The sequence below is a fragment of the Lonchura striata genome, chromosome 6 (genome assembly GCF_046129695.1).
Source record: "Lonchura striata isolate bLonStr1 chromosome 6, bLonStr1.mat, whole genome shotgun sequence".
NCBI lineage: Eukaryota > Metazoa > Chordata > Aves > Passeriformes > Estrildidae > Lonchura > Lonchura striata.
This window is the reverse complement of record NC_134608.1, coordinates 45,799,386-45,815,097: the sequence shown is the minus strand read 5'-3', so window position 1 is coordinate 45,815,097 and position 15,712 is coordinate 45,799,386. Positions and strand designations below refer to the sequence as shown.

The window sequence follows — 15,712 nt, the reverse complement described above, 5'->3', positions numbered from 1 at the left end:
TACATGTTCATAAGAAAAATGCAAGGTATTTCAAGCAAAAATCTAGGCAGGACTATATTACCTGGACCAGAACATATTCACAGTCTCCTTCAAAATCAAAGCGTTTACCATCAAAGGTGGTATAATGCCCATCTCCATAAACAGAACATGTTTCCAGGCAGGGTTCCTCAGAGCATTGCCATTTTCTGTTTCTACATGTGCTGCACAAGACAAAAAGCACCCCCAATGTAAACACTAGACAATATAAATATAGGTAAACATTAAACACAATATAAATATAGGTACATTTCTCTATTTTAACATCTGTTAAGATTCTAATGAAAAAATAAGGTTTGCTTATTCTCAAAAATGCAACATAGATCAAGAACTATTGGAATTTATCCCAAGACTGTGTTACTTAATGTAATGAATCATCTGCATCAGAAGACACCAATTCTTTCACATTTTCAGATCCTGTTGGATCTATTGAAATAGAAGGACTTCCTTAGAAGAAAGATTTTTTTTTTTTTTTTTACTTGAATGAATAGGACATCAAAACCGTGGTATTTTTCTGACAACTTGCAGTTTCTGGGCCATGCCATCGAGAAAAATAGACAGAATTTGCCTTTTAGGTACTAAGTGGATTATTTTATGCAGGATTCCTTCCTAGAAATCTTGGTACTGCTAGAATGACATGTTATTTATGTAGATCTTAAACTGTTCTATTTCCAAAATATTATTTTTCAATATGTTCTTACCAGTTGTTACAGCCAACTCTGATTGATTCTCCTGGACTGTAGAAATTCCCATTGTGAATACATGGACAGTCTTCTGGAGCAATGCAGCCACCTTTGCCATCCAACACTTGATCATGAGGACATACGCAGCCAGAGACACAGTGAGTTTTGTACTGTAAGGACCATAAAGAAGACATGTCTTGAAACATTTCCCTGGTGGAATAGTCCAGCTGTAGCTGGTAAGTGTAAGAGATATCTTTATTAATATGCTTTTGACTAGGTCAAAAGAGTCTGTACTTACACATTCCATGTCTAGAGTCTGACAGCTCTTCTGGCATCCTGCTCCTACCACATTTGCAGTGACATTGTCACAGTCAACATAAACCATGGGAGGCACACAAACTGAAAGAGAGAAAAAAACATGAGAAATTGAGCCCAACCATGCCTTTGTATCTTTGTGTTCCCAAGAAAAAATGGCAATACTCCTTTATGAATTATGTGCACCTTAGTGTGATGCATGTAGTGAGAGAGAAACCAAACATTGTTTTGATTTCATATTCACCTGGTTTTTGTGATTATGTTTGGACTACTTAATAAAGTTAATTTTTATTTAGCTTCATGAAACACTTCCTTTCAGAAAAAACAGAACAAAACAGGATAACAAATATCCTTGTTTACTTGTTTGACTTTTTATTTTTTTTGCTTGCTTTGGGGTTTTTTTGCTTTTACACTTTAATTAAAATGTGAACAGCTTTTCTCTCACATTAAGTGAGGTGACCAAGTATCCTTTTACCCTGGGTAACCCAGGGGGTTCTAACTTCAACCACCTGAAAGGTAAGACAGTGTTTCTTTATATTTTGAGAATGTCCTCTATATTACAGAAGACCTTAATTCATTTTCTTGGTTGATTTCAGACTTGTACAATTTGCATCATTATGACAAGAGAAGAAAGAAATAAAAAGACTGAAGATGGAAAGGGAGAATTAAAGCAAGTCTAAAGTGATATGTTACCTGGTTCAGGCTTCTCTCCAATGCAGCTCAGCTTTCCATAGGCACAAGTGCTATAAAAACAAGGGAATGGATATTTTTAAACTTCTTCTTGTCAAGTTTCAGCCTATTTCCCAATGAACTTGAAAGAATAAAAAATTACTGTGTAATAAAATAAAACGTGTTTTTTATCAAACAGTTTGCATATTTAAAAATAATATTCTATATTAGAGTAGAACAAAATACAAGTAGATTCTATATCATGTTTGCTCTGTCTATATGCCTGGTTTAAAGTTTTCCTTCAGAATAGTTCAGACTCCCATCAAAATGGGATAACAGAATTATCAGGCATTTTTCACCATGGAACAAGCTTTTTACAGTCACAGATAAGAAAAATATGTGTAGAGGCAAGGGACAGGGTGGGAGTTGGGCTGTTAGCAAAGGCTGACCCACCACAGGACTGTTTGTTGAATTCCAGTAGTTGTTTATGAACAATCTTCCAAATATGGGTAGCCCTAAGAATTAAGAAGCTATGATTTTTTTTAATTGAAAATTTTAGTTATAGAAATTAATTCTATTTCATAACATTTATATGGTTTCATGATTGCCTATATCTAATCTCTTCACTTTTTAAAAAAAAAATATCTCTTACCAGACAACACCATTATCATGAACAACTTCACCAGAAGAGAGAGGCGTTCCTTTGTAGTAACAAGGACAGCTAGAAGCAGGCACACATTTGCCACTGTCATCCATGTAGGTTCCATTTATGCAGGTACAGCCATCAACTGGGACAAACTTGATGCTGCATGTGACATCAGGTTCACTCAGAGAGCGGCAGGTGGGTTGACAGGAATCGACATTGTAGGTGTACTTCAAGGACTTTGGACACAAGGTGGTGTATTTTGCTTGAGAGTAAGAAGGTCAGTTACATTTGTTGTTAATTCAAGAATCAATATAGGTATAAAGTATTTGAGATAAAGTATGTATGATAAATGTGGCGTTGTATGCACACATGCTTTACTGATATGCCCAGTAGTGTAATTTTTTGTAGTACTAGAGCAAAATTTTCCCTTATAAATGTGTCATATGTTTTGCCCAAGTTAAAAAAAAAAGAAAGTTAAATTATGATAAGACACAGTATGTTTCTTCCTCTATGCTATTTTTATACTTCTTGTCAAAGTAAGTTGAGAAACACCCTACTTATTTTATTCCTATTGCAAGGGTATTTCTCTTCAGGTTTTTTCTTATGGTTCTGAGCAAGTAAACTAACAAAGCCCATTTTTAATATTTCTTCTTGTTTCTTGTTTGTCTTTTATGGCATTCCTTTCCTGCTCAGCTTCTTTGAAGTCAATACTATACTTCAACTCCAGTTTAACACAATTTACTGTGGAATCCCTGAGAGTTGCTGTGTGGGGCCTTCTAGGTGATCATTTTCAAAAGACAAAAGGGATGTAAAACTTACTGCAGGCTTTGCTCCTCCATCCAGTGAGAAGAACTCCTTTAGCAGCACAGGCTCTGACATAGCTGGAAAGGGCAGCACACATGCAGTCCTCACTCTTCTCACAGTTACATGTGTCAAACATGCAGGTCTAGGAACAGAGGATGATGTGGTCATCAGAATGCTATTTCAAAGCCATGGAACTCAGCAGTTTTTAAGAATTACGTTCATTAGAGGTTAAAAAGATTGCAATTGACATGTATAAGTAAATATATGTCCGATTTTTATTGAGCTCTTTCAAAAGTTTGAAAAAAGAGCAATTAGAGATTCACTATTTTGAACTATTTTTTCTTTTTATTTTTTCATGTGTTGGGCAGTTTTACAACAACTACTTCAAATTTGTTGCCACTGTGCCATATATATTTAGAATAAATGGAGATTTTTTTTATGCCACCCAGCTTTTGCTTAAGAGCCTGGGCTCTCTGCAGCAGAGGAACAAAGAATACAAGAAGTTATTTGATGTGTTTCTATGCTGGACAGGGATAATAAAATATTGTTAATTCCAGATGATGTTTATTGAGCATAATCTTACAAATTTCCAGTAACAGGAAGGTTTTTTGAAGTACCCAGGGACTCTGGCACAGAGTTTCATCACTTGAATTTCTGGAACATTTTCATTCACATCTTATCTAATTCTCACTGTTGCTTTTTATGCACTTTGCTTGCCTCGTCCTTGCATATATGCAAAAGCCTTCTGAGAGCAGTTCAGAGGAATTAAAGCACCAGTTAAGATTCTGGCTAAAGCTTTCATTATATCTCTCATAAAGGACAATTTTTATCCTTTGACAGTGAATGCAAACTCCTAACTTAGTCTTTAAGTTTGCACCTAAAAATAGGCACAGGAGGAATACACCTGTACATTTATCTTCCAGGGAATAGAAAGAAAGATAGTTTCACAAAGGAGCAAATTTCATATTGTGTAGATAAGAATGAACCCTTGGCTTGTAAAGAACCATCATGAATTCATCTCCTTGCAACTGGTAAGTTGTTCTCTCAGGTGTTAGTATCAGAAATCTGAGTCTTTTTCTCCTATATTGGATGGATGACATTAGAGCCAAATACCTTATAGTAAACTTCTGGATTCACTGTTGAGTGACATTCAGCAAAAGGTCCCGTGGTATCAGAGAGCAGTCCACACCAGTGCTGAGCATACTGGTCTGTGAATTGAAAACAAGGTAAGGATTTGTATGGCAGTGAATTTGCAAAACTCTTGTCTCAAGGTAACTATACCTCCTCCAGGGAAATTACAGAAGCTTAACATTACAATATCATTAACCTCTGCATTTGCTGAGGCACACAGTCTTTCACTTCCTCTAGGCAGAAGTATGACCGCTTTATAAACGGAATGTTCTCTAATTCATTATCATTGTCATGGAATAAACTAAAGGTACCCCTAGCTGAATTTTAAAAGGAGGTTCACACTGTAAAAAGATGAACAATGCTAGTTCATCTCAGAAAAAAGAAGACTAGCTTGTGAATACTCAAGAATTATATATTTTGTTGGCTGAAATGCAGCTTGAATACTTTCAGTCTCTGAACTGTAAGTCTGGTTCTTAGTTTAACAGTGGAAGGGCCACAGCCACAACCTTCAGAGGGGCTAGGCACAGCTGTGACAATGAGTCCTTTCCAGGAAAATGAATCCCTAATATGCTGTATGGTTCCAGTTTTCCTTAAGTATGTTGACTTGTTGTCTTGATCCAAAGGAATATATCTGAAGATCCAAAATATTTTGCTAGTTATTATTTCTTAATTGAAATTATTATTAAGAAATTATTATTATTATTAAGAAATTATTTCTTAATTGAAGACTTCTAGTGTCAGCTGAGGAAAATTATCTGCATGTGCAAATAGTTCTGTTATTTTGGCTAAATGCTTGGTGGCTGATCAGCTTGTTTCATCTTTGCATCTTAAATGAGAGTAGAAGAGGTGGCTGAGCTTACCATTCTGTATGCTGACAGTACAGGGGTCCTCAAAGGTATTTTTGGCATCAGGACAATCAGCCCGAGTTTTCCAAGTATTGCCAAAGGCAGCTGAAGTGCCCTCTATCACACCACTGGTGGTTTTGAAGTCATCTGTCTGTACATCATTGAAGTTTCCACAGAGACCTAGAAGGAAGCAGATGGTCTGTGCAAGTCTCTATGGGATGACAGGTACAGGTGAAGGCAGTTGTTAGGACAAGGTCACTCACCACAGGTCTGCCCTTTGTGTGATGGGTCTAAGTCTATAAAAACTTGCATTAAAGGCATGAGTTGAACCTGTAGCTGAAGGCCAAAGTTTGTTTGCATAATTATGAAGAAAGATGAAGGCCTGAAGATGGTGATGTTTGCTAGGAATACAAGAACAAAATAGTTATAACTTTATTCAAGATGAGCAGCTGAATTAGTTGTTCATTACAGATACAACACAGTAGAGGAATAGTAGAGGAATTCTACAGCTGTGTTTGATATGATCCTAATTTCTGAAGAACTGGGGGGAAAATGATCCTTACAAGATTTCAAATCCAGTACCAAAACAGTCCAACCTAAACATCTAAGCAACAAATGTATACAAAACCTCCACTTTCTGTCAAATGTTTTAAAATGAGGGAAGAACACACACATCTGTTGTTATTTAAAAGGTTGCCTTTTTTTTATGAAAATGCTATAGTGCTATTTAATTGAAGACTCCAATGGAGTCTGGAACTATTCTGTCCTTTTATGGTTTGATTTGTGTCCAGGTGCAGTAGTGTTTGAGAAGAACTGGCATGTGAGAAACTTCAGTGATTAATTTGCTTTGAGAACAAGGACAGGAGAACACAGGGAAGTAATGACTTGAGAAACTGGAGTCCAGTTTCACGTCAGAATTTTTCTTTCCTCTATTATGACAAAGTTTGGATCTGAAAGTGTGCAATAACACTATTTGTTTGAACTTAGATATTGCTAAACATAAACCATGATTTTGTTAAAGTTATTAGTGTTTAATAGGCAAATACTATTGAAAAAAAAGGGAGATAATGGTCTGTGGCAGTGCTCTGGGTTTGCTGCAGTGTAACAAGAGGTACAGTTTATCTTTAGTTTAACTCATGTAATAACATTTTAAAATAAAAATAAGAAATAGAAGTTTTTCAAAGGAACTTACCTGCTGAGAATGGTAACTGTGTGTAGATCATATTCACAAATACACTCCCAGAAGGCTGGATCACAATGTTCTGCCACAAGAAAAGACAATTATTAACAAGCAGATAAGTTAAATAATTTCCAAATGTTTCCTCTCTAGTACTACTCAAGATAAAGGGAAAAAAATGGACAGAGACTATGATGATGTTCTGATTCCTGTACTATTTCTTTAATCTTTATTACTGTGTTCCACTGACTGTCCAAGAAAGCAAAAACCAGAAGTTATCTAAATAACAGAAAGCTACTAAGATATTTTCTTCTAATCTGCATACTTTATTCTTAATTTTTATTTTAATGATGTTCAAATTTGATAAAACAAAAAGGCAGTGCAAATTTCTTGTCTGTGCTGTTAGGTGTCATTTGCCTTGTCTCTTAATCTTAGAGAACATCCCTGGAGGATGTCAGGTGTGTACATCTGCTGCTCACCGTTTGTCCTCCGTTTAGGCTGATGGCAACACCCTTGAGGCATGTCTCAGTGTCAGTCAGGCCACACTTGTGGATATCCCCCAACACGGTGAATTCATTGCTGTCACAGAGCTTGCAGAAGAAAACCAAAGATATTGTTAAAAAAGGATTTGCTATATTGAAATAGTTATCTCAAAAAATTCACATGCAAATGGAATTCTTAGTAAAGTTAGTATTTTAAAAATATAGTGTATTTCATTTCTTCTTGTTCTTATGGTCTAACATGTGTCTGGAATCACCAAGTTGGCATTCATGCAGTCTGCACACTGGAAGCTGTGCATTGCTTCTGGCTTTCAGGAGTGAGTTAGACATACTAATCTGAACATTAAAACTTCCTTGTGCATTAGTAAGATGAGTTCCTAATGTGTAAGTAATGCCTGTTTAGTATGCTAGAGCAGAAGGAGGTGTGCCTTTCTTGCCCACTGGTTAGGAAGTTTACCAGGGAGAGAAAAGATCGTTTCCAATGTCTTCTGCACTGAATAGCTTATTCAAGACCCTGGTGATTTGGACATTCTTTTAACAGGTAGGAAATATGGATTTAAATATGCTCTCATAGAAAATGAAACTAAAATAGTTATTCAGGAAGTTACTGCATAAAGGCTCAGATTTCGACTCAGTTTTGATTTTCATAGGACTGTGTTCTGTGAGCCATCATCAAAGTGTGCCTAATGGCCAAAAACAATAGGGAAAGACTCAAAGAAGGCTGTAATTCTGAATGTGGCTTATCACTTTTTTGGCATAGTGAAGACTAAATTGAGGGCAGCTGAGATGCAGAATTATAGCCTTCTAGAAGTTCAGGATTAAATTCTGGGGCCTTCTGAACTTTTGTGTACAAATTTAGGAGTTTCTCTGCCTCCACAGACCCTGAGAATCTAATTTTACATGTTGGTGCCAAAAGGAGGAGTTTAAGTCTGACCTATGCTGCCATTGTGCATCAAGGCAGTGCTTGTGAATCTTATCCAAAAGTTTCATTGATTTAAGCTAATCTATTTCTAAATCATCTCATTCTCACTCTTTTCTAAGATTTATGATTCTTTTTCTTGGTAACATTCAGATTGATCATGTCAAGAATATTTTATTTAATATTAAGTCCTTATAAAAATACTTGACCTTAGTCATTCAGTAAAAATAAACAATACACCTAGGGTTATGAAATCCAACATAAAAACTTAGTGAAAATCTTAAAAAATTGTCAAAGAACACAAAAATACTACAATATTATTTAGTATAACCCTAACATAAAAGGCCCTGAAATCCATTTTAGGATGTTAATCCTATAACCATGTTAACCATCAATTACCCAGAAAACTGATGCAATTGCCAGAAGTTTTCATCAAGCAACATTATATATAGTAAAAACATTTCCTTTAGCAAGGATTGTGACTCATTTTTACCTTGGTTAGGACGTAACTACAGTCTCCAAAGAAGGAATAGTATTTCTCATCAAATGTTGAAATGTGGGAACCTCCTTCAATACTGCAAGTCCCAGGGCATGACTGAGTGACACAAGACCATTCCCCTCCAACACAGGTACTGAAATGAAGGAGGCATTCAGTAACATTGGGTAATGCAAGTGTAAACAAAATAAAAAGGCAGTAAGGGCAGATGATGCCCTAATTTTCCTCTTGAAACACTGATCATACTGCCAAAGGAACCAGTATTGCTTTGAAATCTCAGACAAATATGGGGCAGGCACATTTATATTAAGGTGATAATTTTCTATATATGTTGTTGTTCATTTCCAGTCTTTGGACAGAATTCAATCCTGGCGAACTTGTAACCCTTGTCAAATATTTTAAGTATTTCTTGGAAAATAAATAAATAGGTAGGTACAGTTGCCTACACTTATGCAGTAATACTTCAGTAATTATAAGGATAATAAAAAAGATATATATTTGTCAAACATGCTTCTCAAATGTGATCTTCCACTCTAAATGTAACATGCCCCCAAATGTCATGTTCTCCATAGTATTCATATGAGACCTTAGCATTACACTGTAGTGCTGCAAAGATATAACACTAATTCACTTCTGGTATTTGACTTGGATTATCTTCCTTCATTGGTATTTCTTGAAATTGAAGCACCTATTCAAAAACCCAAATTTTTGTTCCAAATGTGAAGGGAAAACAGACATGGAAGTACCCTCTAAAGAAGTGTAATTATGGAATTCCAGTTGGTAAGTAATTGCTCATTTGTTTTTAAAGGGAAAATCAGTAAATATTCAGCTAATGCATAAAAACACTCCAACCCAAAACCCCAAAAAAACCAAAAAGTGAGAAAATATGTTACCATGATCTGCATTTAGATGAGAAGGAGGCACCAGGAGCATAAGTTTCACTTTCATAGGTACAGTGGCATTCTCTGCGGGGAATGCAGCCAGCACCATTAACATCATCAAATACCATTCCTAGGAAAAGAAAGGGTCTATTACTTATTCTGTGCACTGCAGAACCTGCCTTTGAATACACATCTAGCAGATGCCTGAGATTACATCCCATTTCTTCTGTATTTTAAAATAATAGGATGCAAGTTAAGCAGAGTTTGAAGGGCTATAGTCCATTGAAGTCTATCTAAAAATCTTAGCATGATCAAAAAGGACCTCTAGGAAAATTCCTTTCTGTAATGTGTTTCATTAGAATGGAATTAGGATTAAAACTATTAGGTAATGATCTGGAATAGATGAACCATTTGTAAGACTGCCCAGGGACATATCTGTACAGTAAATATTTCTGTGCCCAGAGACAGAAGATTGCCTTAGAGAAATCAATGCTACAACACAAACAAGTGATGATGAATTCTGTGAAACATGGGGATGGGCAGAGCAGCTGCAAGGGGTGAAGCTCCTGTGATACACAGTCACAACAGCAGCAAAAATTTAGACCCAAAAGTATGTACAGAGAGAACACATCTATCTTATACTGACACACGGTTCTTGTGTGCAATTCTCTGAAGGACCAGATCTAACACACTGCCTAGTGGCTCTATCAACTCTTTGTTTAGACACACAACACTTGACAAGAAAGGTTTGGTAATTTGTGGAACCAGATGCAGCTTTGCTAACAGCAAAGGAGTTACGACTGCATGCAATATCTGCTTAAAAACTTCATACTTTTGGTGAACCGAGTTTGAATGCTGAGAATAGAAGACTCTGCTGTTATCAGGAGCAAATTATCTTATTCGCAGTTCAGTCATTTTATATATATGTACATAAAAAATAGATCTATAAAAGCACATTTGTTGTTTAAAAGGTCATGTTTAGTAATATGAATAGAAACAGTACATCCAGGGGAGAAATGTAGCCATTACTTCAATGATAATAATACTGATGATGTGATGGGAATGATCCAGAGTACAAAAGCTGTTAAATGTGTACAGGTGAGTATTCTAGGGGGGTTGGTATGAGAAAAGGGCAGGAAATGAGCTTGCCTGGAGGACAAACGCAGCCATCTGTGCAGTGATCTTCACAAAGTGCAGATCGTTCCGGGTTGCTGCATGTGTCAGAGCAGGGAGAGCCACACTCGTGGTACTGCATGTTGAACGGACACGATTTGGCTAAAAGTAGAAAGAGTATTATAAAGCTGACTTCTCACTTAAAAGTTGGAGACAGCATTTTTTTGCAGTTTAGGTTGTTTTCTGTCAAGATATGACAGGGTATCCTGATCCAAATGGAGGCCTGAAGCATTTTAGATATTTTGATTCATATTGAAAATCCCCTAAACTTCCATATTCCCAAACTCTTGTGCATTACCAGGTAAAAACTGATTTCATTATAATTGTGCACTTTTGAACTACTGCCTTCTTCAGGGAAAAACCTCACATGTGTGAAGTTTGCTAGATGTGTGTAGTAAGCACAGGTGGAGGTCCCTTGCTGAGATACTCACGGCACAGGTCTGAGGTTCTCCAGTTCAGGGGCTGTCCACCTGCATGAGCACACTGCCGGGAGTACTCAGCAAAGGTGTTGCACATGCAGAAGTCAGCCATGGAGCTGTCACAGTGGCACAGGTCTTGTATGCAGGTTTCAATGTAGTCCTGGACGTTCACAAGCATGTTACAACTCGTAAATGCTTTGCTGGTTAATACTGTCTCACAGATAGAAGCCTAGGAAAGAAAAAAGAAAAGGTAAACAAAGTGTTAAGAACATATGAAAAAATTATTTCAGGCATGGAGCAGAACAAATCAAAGATTGATCTCATCCAGAAACCCTTCCAACAGTATCTATAAGCTGATGTTTAAAGAAAAATATAACAATAGGGCAAAACCACATGGAACTCCTTTGAATAACTCTAGTAGTTTCCATATCCTTAGTTGCTGTCACCTCAAGTCACTTCCCAAGCATTATATATTGTCTTTATATTAAGACCTCTTCAGTAATTTTCTCTTTCAGGAAAATATACAGACTTCTTGTAGAAGGGGAATGCAAATTTTTGGCATTCACTTTAGCAAGGAATACAACATGAAATTAAGAATATTTTTTTGAGACCTACAGCTGAGTCATATTCATGCTCTATTTTCCCCCCGCCTTCTAGAACATTTTTTCTAAAGACAGAGAATGTATTCATAGCGATAAAACAAATTTTGAGAGAGAGGTTCTTACAAAGTCTCTTGAGCAGTTCATCAGAGAAGTAGGAGGAATAGGATCATCACACTGCTCTGTGGGTCCATCCATCTTCTGCCTATTACCAAACTGTATGGGGGTCAGTTTTGTCTCTGTAAAAATACAGTTCAAATATTAGAATAATGCTTACTAAATTTTACATGGAGTTATTTGCTTTTGTGGCACTACCTGCTATGATGTGAACAGTGATTACCAAACAATATCACTATAATATGAAAGGGAAAATATGAACAGCATATATAAAAAACTGGATCCTAGCAATTGAAAACAAGTAGATTTTTTTATGTGGCAGGTCTTAAAATATCTATCAGTGATGGAAGCAGTTTAATACCTCTCAAAGTCCTGACTTAGCACAACTGACATCACAGGAATACATGGAATACCCCCAGTTTTCCAGTTGATACAACCCACAACCTATATTAAAGTATATTCTAAGAAAAAAGAAAAAAAAACCACCAGTACTTAATAATGTTTTTTATTACTTACTCCCTGAAATAAATTCATTGCTGACTGGAATTCCATTGAAGTCCCCACAAAGTCCACAAGTTTGATTGGCATATTTCTTATCTAGTTCCACCTAAAAAAAAAAAAAATTAGGAAAGAGGTTTATAGAAATGGAAGTCTTGACAGTAAGGAGCACAGTTTATACCAGTACTGCTTGTGTACTCAGAATTTGAGATATGGTTGTTGTGGTGGCTGTGCTGTGTGATAACAAGGTAGGCACTATTAGAATGGTCAGGGATGACCAAGAAATCTAGTTCTTATCCTAGTCCTGGATTGTGAACATAAATACTTTGCCAGGTCTGGAATCTCAGGAATACTTCATGGTGAGGTAGGAACATTAGAATTTGGCATCTATTGATTCTGAGCTGAGCTTGGTGGGTAAAAATAGGAAATTGAGAGAAGACTGAAAGACAAAACAAAACACTAAAAATGGGCACAGATCCAAAAGTAGTAATGCCTGCCTGGCTGTAATACTGCAAAGGTGTAAAAAGACTATTTTCAAAAAACACAGTTTCTGCTGTATTTTGGATGTTTTCTTACCAGGAGGGCATCTTGTCCATTCCAAAGGAAGGTCAGTCCCAGCTTGGCAGAAACTTTCAAATAGTTGTTACTCCTCTCTATGAAGACTCCCATATGGCTGTAGGGCATCTGGACCCTGGGGAAAGATCATCATAAGTCAGCGGGGTAGGGACAGAATATCCATTGAAAGGATATCGTTGTGGACATTCTCATTCTCTTTGAGAATTTTCAACATGTGTCTGAAGAAATTAGAGCAATAACTACTACAGACAACATAGGTTTGGAATATTTTGTCTATTTCCTATGCAATTGCCTCTCACTGTGCAAATAGATTGGCCTTGCTTTTCCTATTGTTCCTTTTGGTTTTCTCCATTTAAGGGTGTTTCGCTGGGTAAAATTTTAGCATAGATCTGTGGTTGTATTGTTCAAAAAACTGCTGGGAGGCTCTGTTTGTAGGCAGTGTGCTTCAGGATATTGCTATTTACCCCTTGAAGCATTTGCTAATAAAGGGATAGACTCCAGGCTTTTTGTGACATGAGTGCCATTCAGGAAGCTGTACCCAAGATAACCTTTAGACTAATTCACTGTACAAAGCTGCCATAATAGACAACTCACTGTGGGATAGCTGCCCAAATATTTACCTGGCCTTTTGGGTAGGTTTCACACCCTATGTCAAAGTCAGTGCTACAATTGCTACGTAGATAGCAAGTTTGCAGAACACAATTTTAAATTAATTCAGGTACAAGCTGCAAAGCAGTCACTGCTTTACTGCACATTGTTCAGTGCAAGGACAAAAACTGTCAAAAATACCTTGCAGGGATTCTGCTGTGCTAAACCTAATGGAACCTACTAACTTCAAGGATGTAAAGAATACAGTTTATAGACTTAATTGCATCCATACACACACACATTATTGTAGCAGTGGGACAGCATATTGGATACAGCTCACCTGAAAAAAAACAGCCACAGCTGCACAAGTGACACTTAGCTTGCTGCCAAACCCTCCTTTGTACTACTTCAGGAAGGACCTGAGCCCTACCATTGCTTGGGAGCAATGATGAGATGAGGGAAAGGGATACTTGCTCAAAGAGCCCACTGGGAACAAGGTAGGAACATACAATTTGTTGTCGAGCAGGACAGAGCTGGGGGTCAGTTCGATCACTACTCCTTCCAGCTTCATGAAGACATGAGTGATCACAGTAGCATTTTCCACCATTGCACGCCTAATCTGGATGTTGAAGTCCTCGTAGGAAGACTTGCAGTTGGATGCAAAGATGTAATTGCAGACCCCAGGGAAATAAAAGATGTCCCCATCAAAGGTCTTGAAGTGGAAGTTACCCCATGTACTGCACACACGGCCATTGTGAGAAGGGTTGCCAGCTGCGGATTCAAAATAAGCAGTAAGAATTTTCTGTAGTTTTTGTAATACCCTCCCTGTAGATGTTTTATCCCTCCTGCTTCTTTCAACAACCTCTTTCCAAAAGCTTATAATCTTTTTTCTGTTTTGTCAAGGTATTTTTTTGTCATTGTTTATTGATTTCAGTTGCTTTTTGTGCTTAATCAGTTTTGCATAGGGATATAGGGCCTAGGATCAAAAGAGACCTCTGGGGTCACTAGAACCAGTGCTCTAGTTCTGATGACTTCCCTATCCCATATATCCTTTCCTAAATGTATGGAGTCCTCAAGTTCCACCATAAAACCATTTTAAAGCTAATTTACAACTAGCTGACACTCCTACTTGGGAAGGCCACTCATACCCATGACCTCTAAATGGCTGGAAGACTTTTGTCAGCATCTTCGAAAACATATTCCTGTCCCATGTATACCTGGTGGCTCTTGTGCCAAAATTACACTTCACCTTGAAGTGTCCAGGGTCTTGAATAATCTCCCTACTCCTCCTCCAGCCCATTATAGAAAGCTCTTCTTTCATTTCAGTCTTCCTTTCCTAGCAAACATACTCTCCAAAATCCCTGGTTATCTTCCCAAACCCTTCCCACATTTACACTCAGCCTGCTTGAATTGTACCCTATTTCCTAGATAAGCTGTCTCAACAGTTTTTAGCACACTAAGTTTCCTCTCTTTACTGGAAATATGTATAATACTGGGGAAAAACATGTACAATATGTATACATGTTTAAATATATATATTAATTTTTTTTCTTACAGCTGCATCCTAGAACAATGAGTCAAAAGCACGGATTTACATATAGATTATCTGTGCTACCTGATTAATTAATTCTCTGTTAATTTTTTCTTTTATGATGCTAAAGGTTCTTACACAATTTACTGGGTTTTTTTCAGTCACTCCATGCTCTCTCATTAACAAGGCCACAGATACCTGAGCCAAGACATTTGCTTAACTTACCCTTTACTTTCAGTGCATTTTGAAAAGGTGGAATGATTGTCACTCCTTGGGATTTGAAAGCTGGTAGAAAATAGAAAGGAGAAAAAATGGCCAGGTTTAATCTTTTCTGAAGTCCTAAAGCATGGGTAGAGATTGCCTAGTGTTTTTTGTGAATAATATTTCCTACGACTAGTTACACTCCAGTGGAAAGTTTTCATTGCTGGTTTTTACAAATTGCTTTGTGTTCTGTCTTTCTATAAATTTCACTAACAGCTAAATTGCACAGACTGTAGTACTTTCTTCCACCATTTGTTCGAGACTCCCATCTGATGCTGGCCCTGAAGTGCTGAATTCAAAAGCAGCAATATGATCCTTAGAGCACTGTATTATAATACTGATTACAACAGCTTTTTTTAAATAACCTGTGGCACACATTTTTCAGGGCAGACTTAATTATCAGTTATTTAGGCTTGTCATCATTAATACACCAGTCAGCTTTGGATCCTTCCACCCTTGTTTTGCACTTTACAGTTATGTGTCATGCATTACCTTGTAGTACTTAATTATTCTAATGTTTAAGGTAGTTACAGCTTTCTTATTCTCTTGTGACTGATGCAGTCATCTTGACAGAATGTAAAAAAATGTGCCTTTTATTACCTACTATCAAGTACCTTGGTGATATGTATGTAAACACACACCTCTTCTGAAAATACACTTTTAGATATAAGTTATGTACCTTTCGTGAAGTCAAAGATTAGATAACTGTATCATATCAGTAGAGCAGATCCACTGGGCCAAATCTCGGAGGAAGTTCTCAAGCTTAGAGCAGTCAGAAATTGTCTGAGAGCTGGATATATTGTACAGAGGATTTCTCTTTTAATGTATGTGGTATGTGTGTAGCTAGG

At 37.0% G+C, this 15,712-nt stretch overlaps 1 protein-coding gene across 1 annotated transcript in view; it reads right to left on the bottom strand.

Annotated features, from left to right (window-relative positions):
- MUC5AC (mucin 5AC, oligomeric mucus/gel-forming) overlaps positions 1–15,712 on the bottom strand; it is a 59,256-nt gene that overhangs the window by 27,882 nt on the left and 15,662 nt on the right. The window contains exons 3-22 of the mRNA XM_077784418.1: positions 15,506–15,510; positions 13,582–13,843; positions 12,485–12,599; positions 11,927–12,017; positions 11,420–11,532; positions 10,707–10,923; positions 10,252–10,377; positions 9,115–9,232; positions 8,219–8,357; positions 6,786–6,896; positions 6,322–6,391; positions 5,393–5,530; positions 5,145–5,309; positions 4,267–4,361; positions 3,169–3,295; positions 2,356–2,611; positions 1,728–1,777; positions 1,018–1,118; positions 738–889; positions 62–200 (exon numbers count right to left, since the gene is read on the bottom strand). Coding sequence (XP_077640544.1) covers positions 62–200; positions 738–889; positions 1,018–1,118; positions 1,728–1,777; positions 2,356–2,611; positions 3,169–3,295; positions 4,267–4,361; positions 5,145–5,309; positions 5,393–5,530; positions 6,322–6,391; positions 6,786–6,896; positions 8,219–8,357; positions 9,115–9,232; positions 10,252–10,377; positions 10,707–10,923; positions 11,420–11,532; positions 11,927–12,017; positions 12,485–12,599; positions 13,582–13,843; positions 15,506–15,510 — 2,590 coding nt within the window. The remainder of the gene's footprint in view (positions 1–61; positions 201–737; positions 890–1,017; positions 1,119–1,727; positions 1,778–2,355; positions 2,612–3,168; positions 3,296–4,266; positions 4,362–5,144; positions 5,310–5,392; positions 5,531–6,321; positions 6,392–6,785; positions 6,897–8,218; positions 8,358–9,114; positions 9,233–10,251; positions 10,378–10,706; positions 10,924–11,419; positions 11,533–11,926; positions 12,018–12,484; positions 12,600–13,581; positions 13,844–15,505; positions 15,511–15,712) is intronic.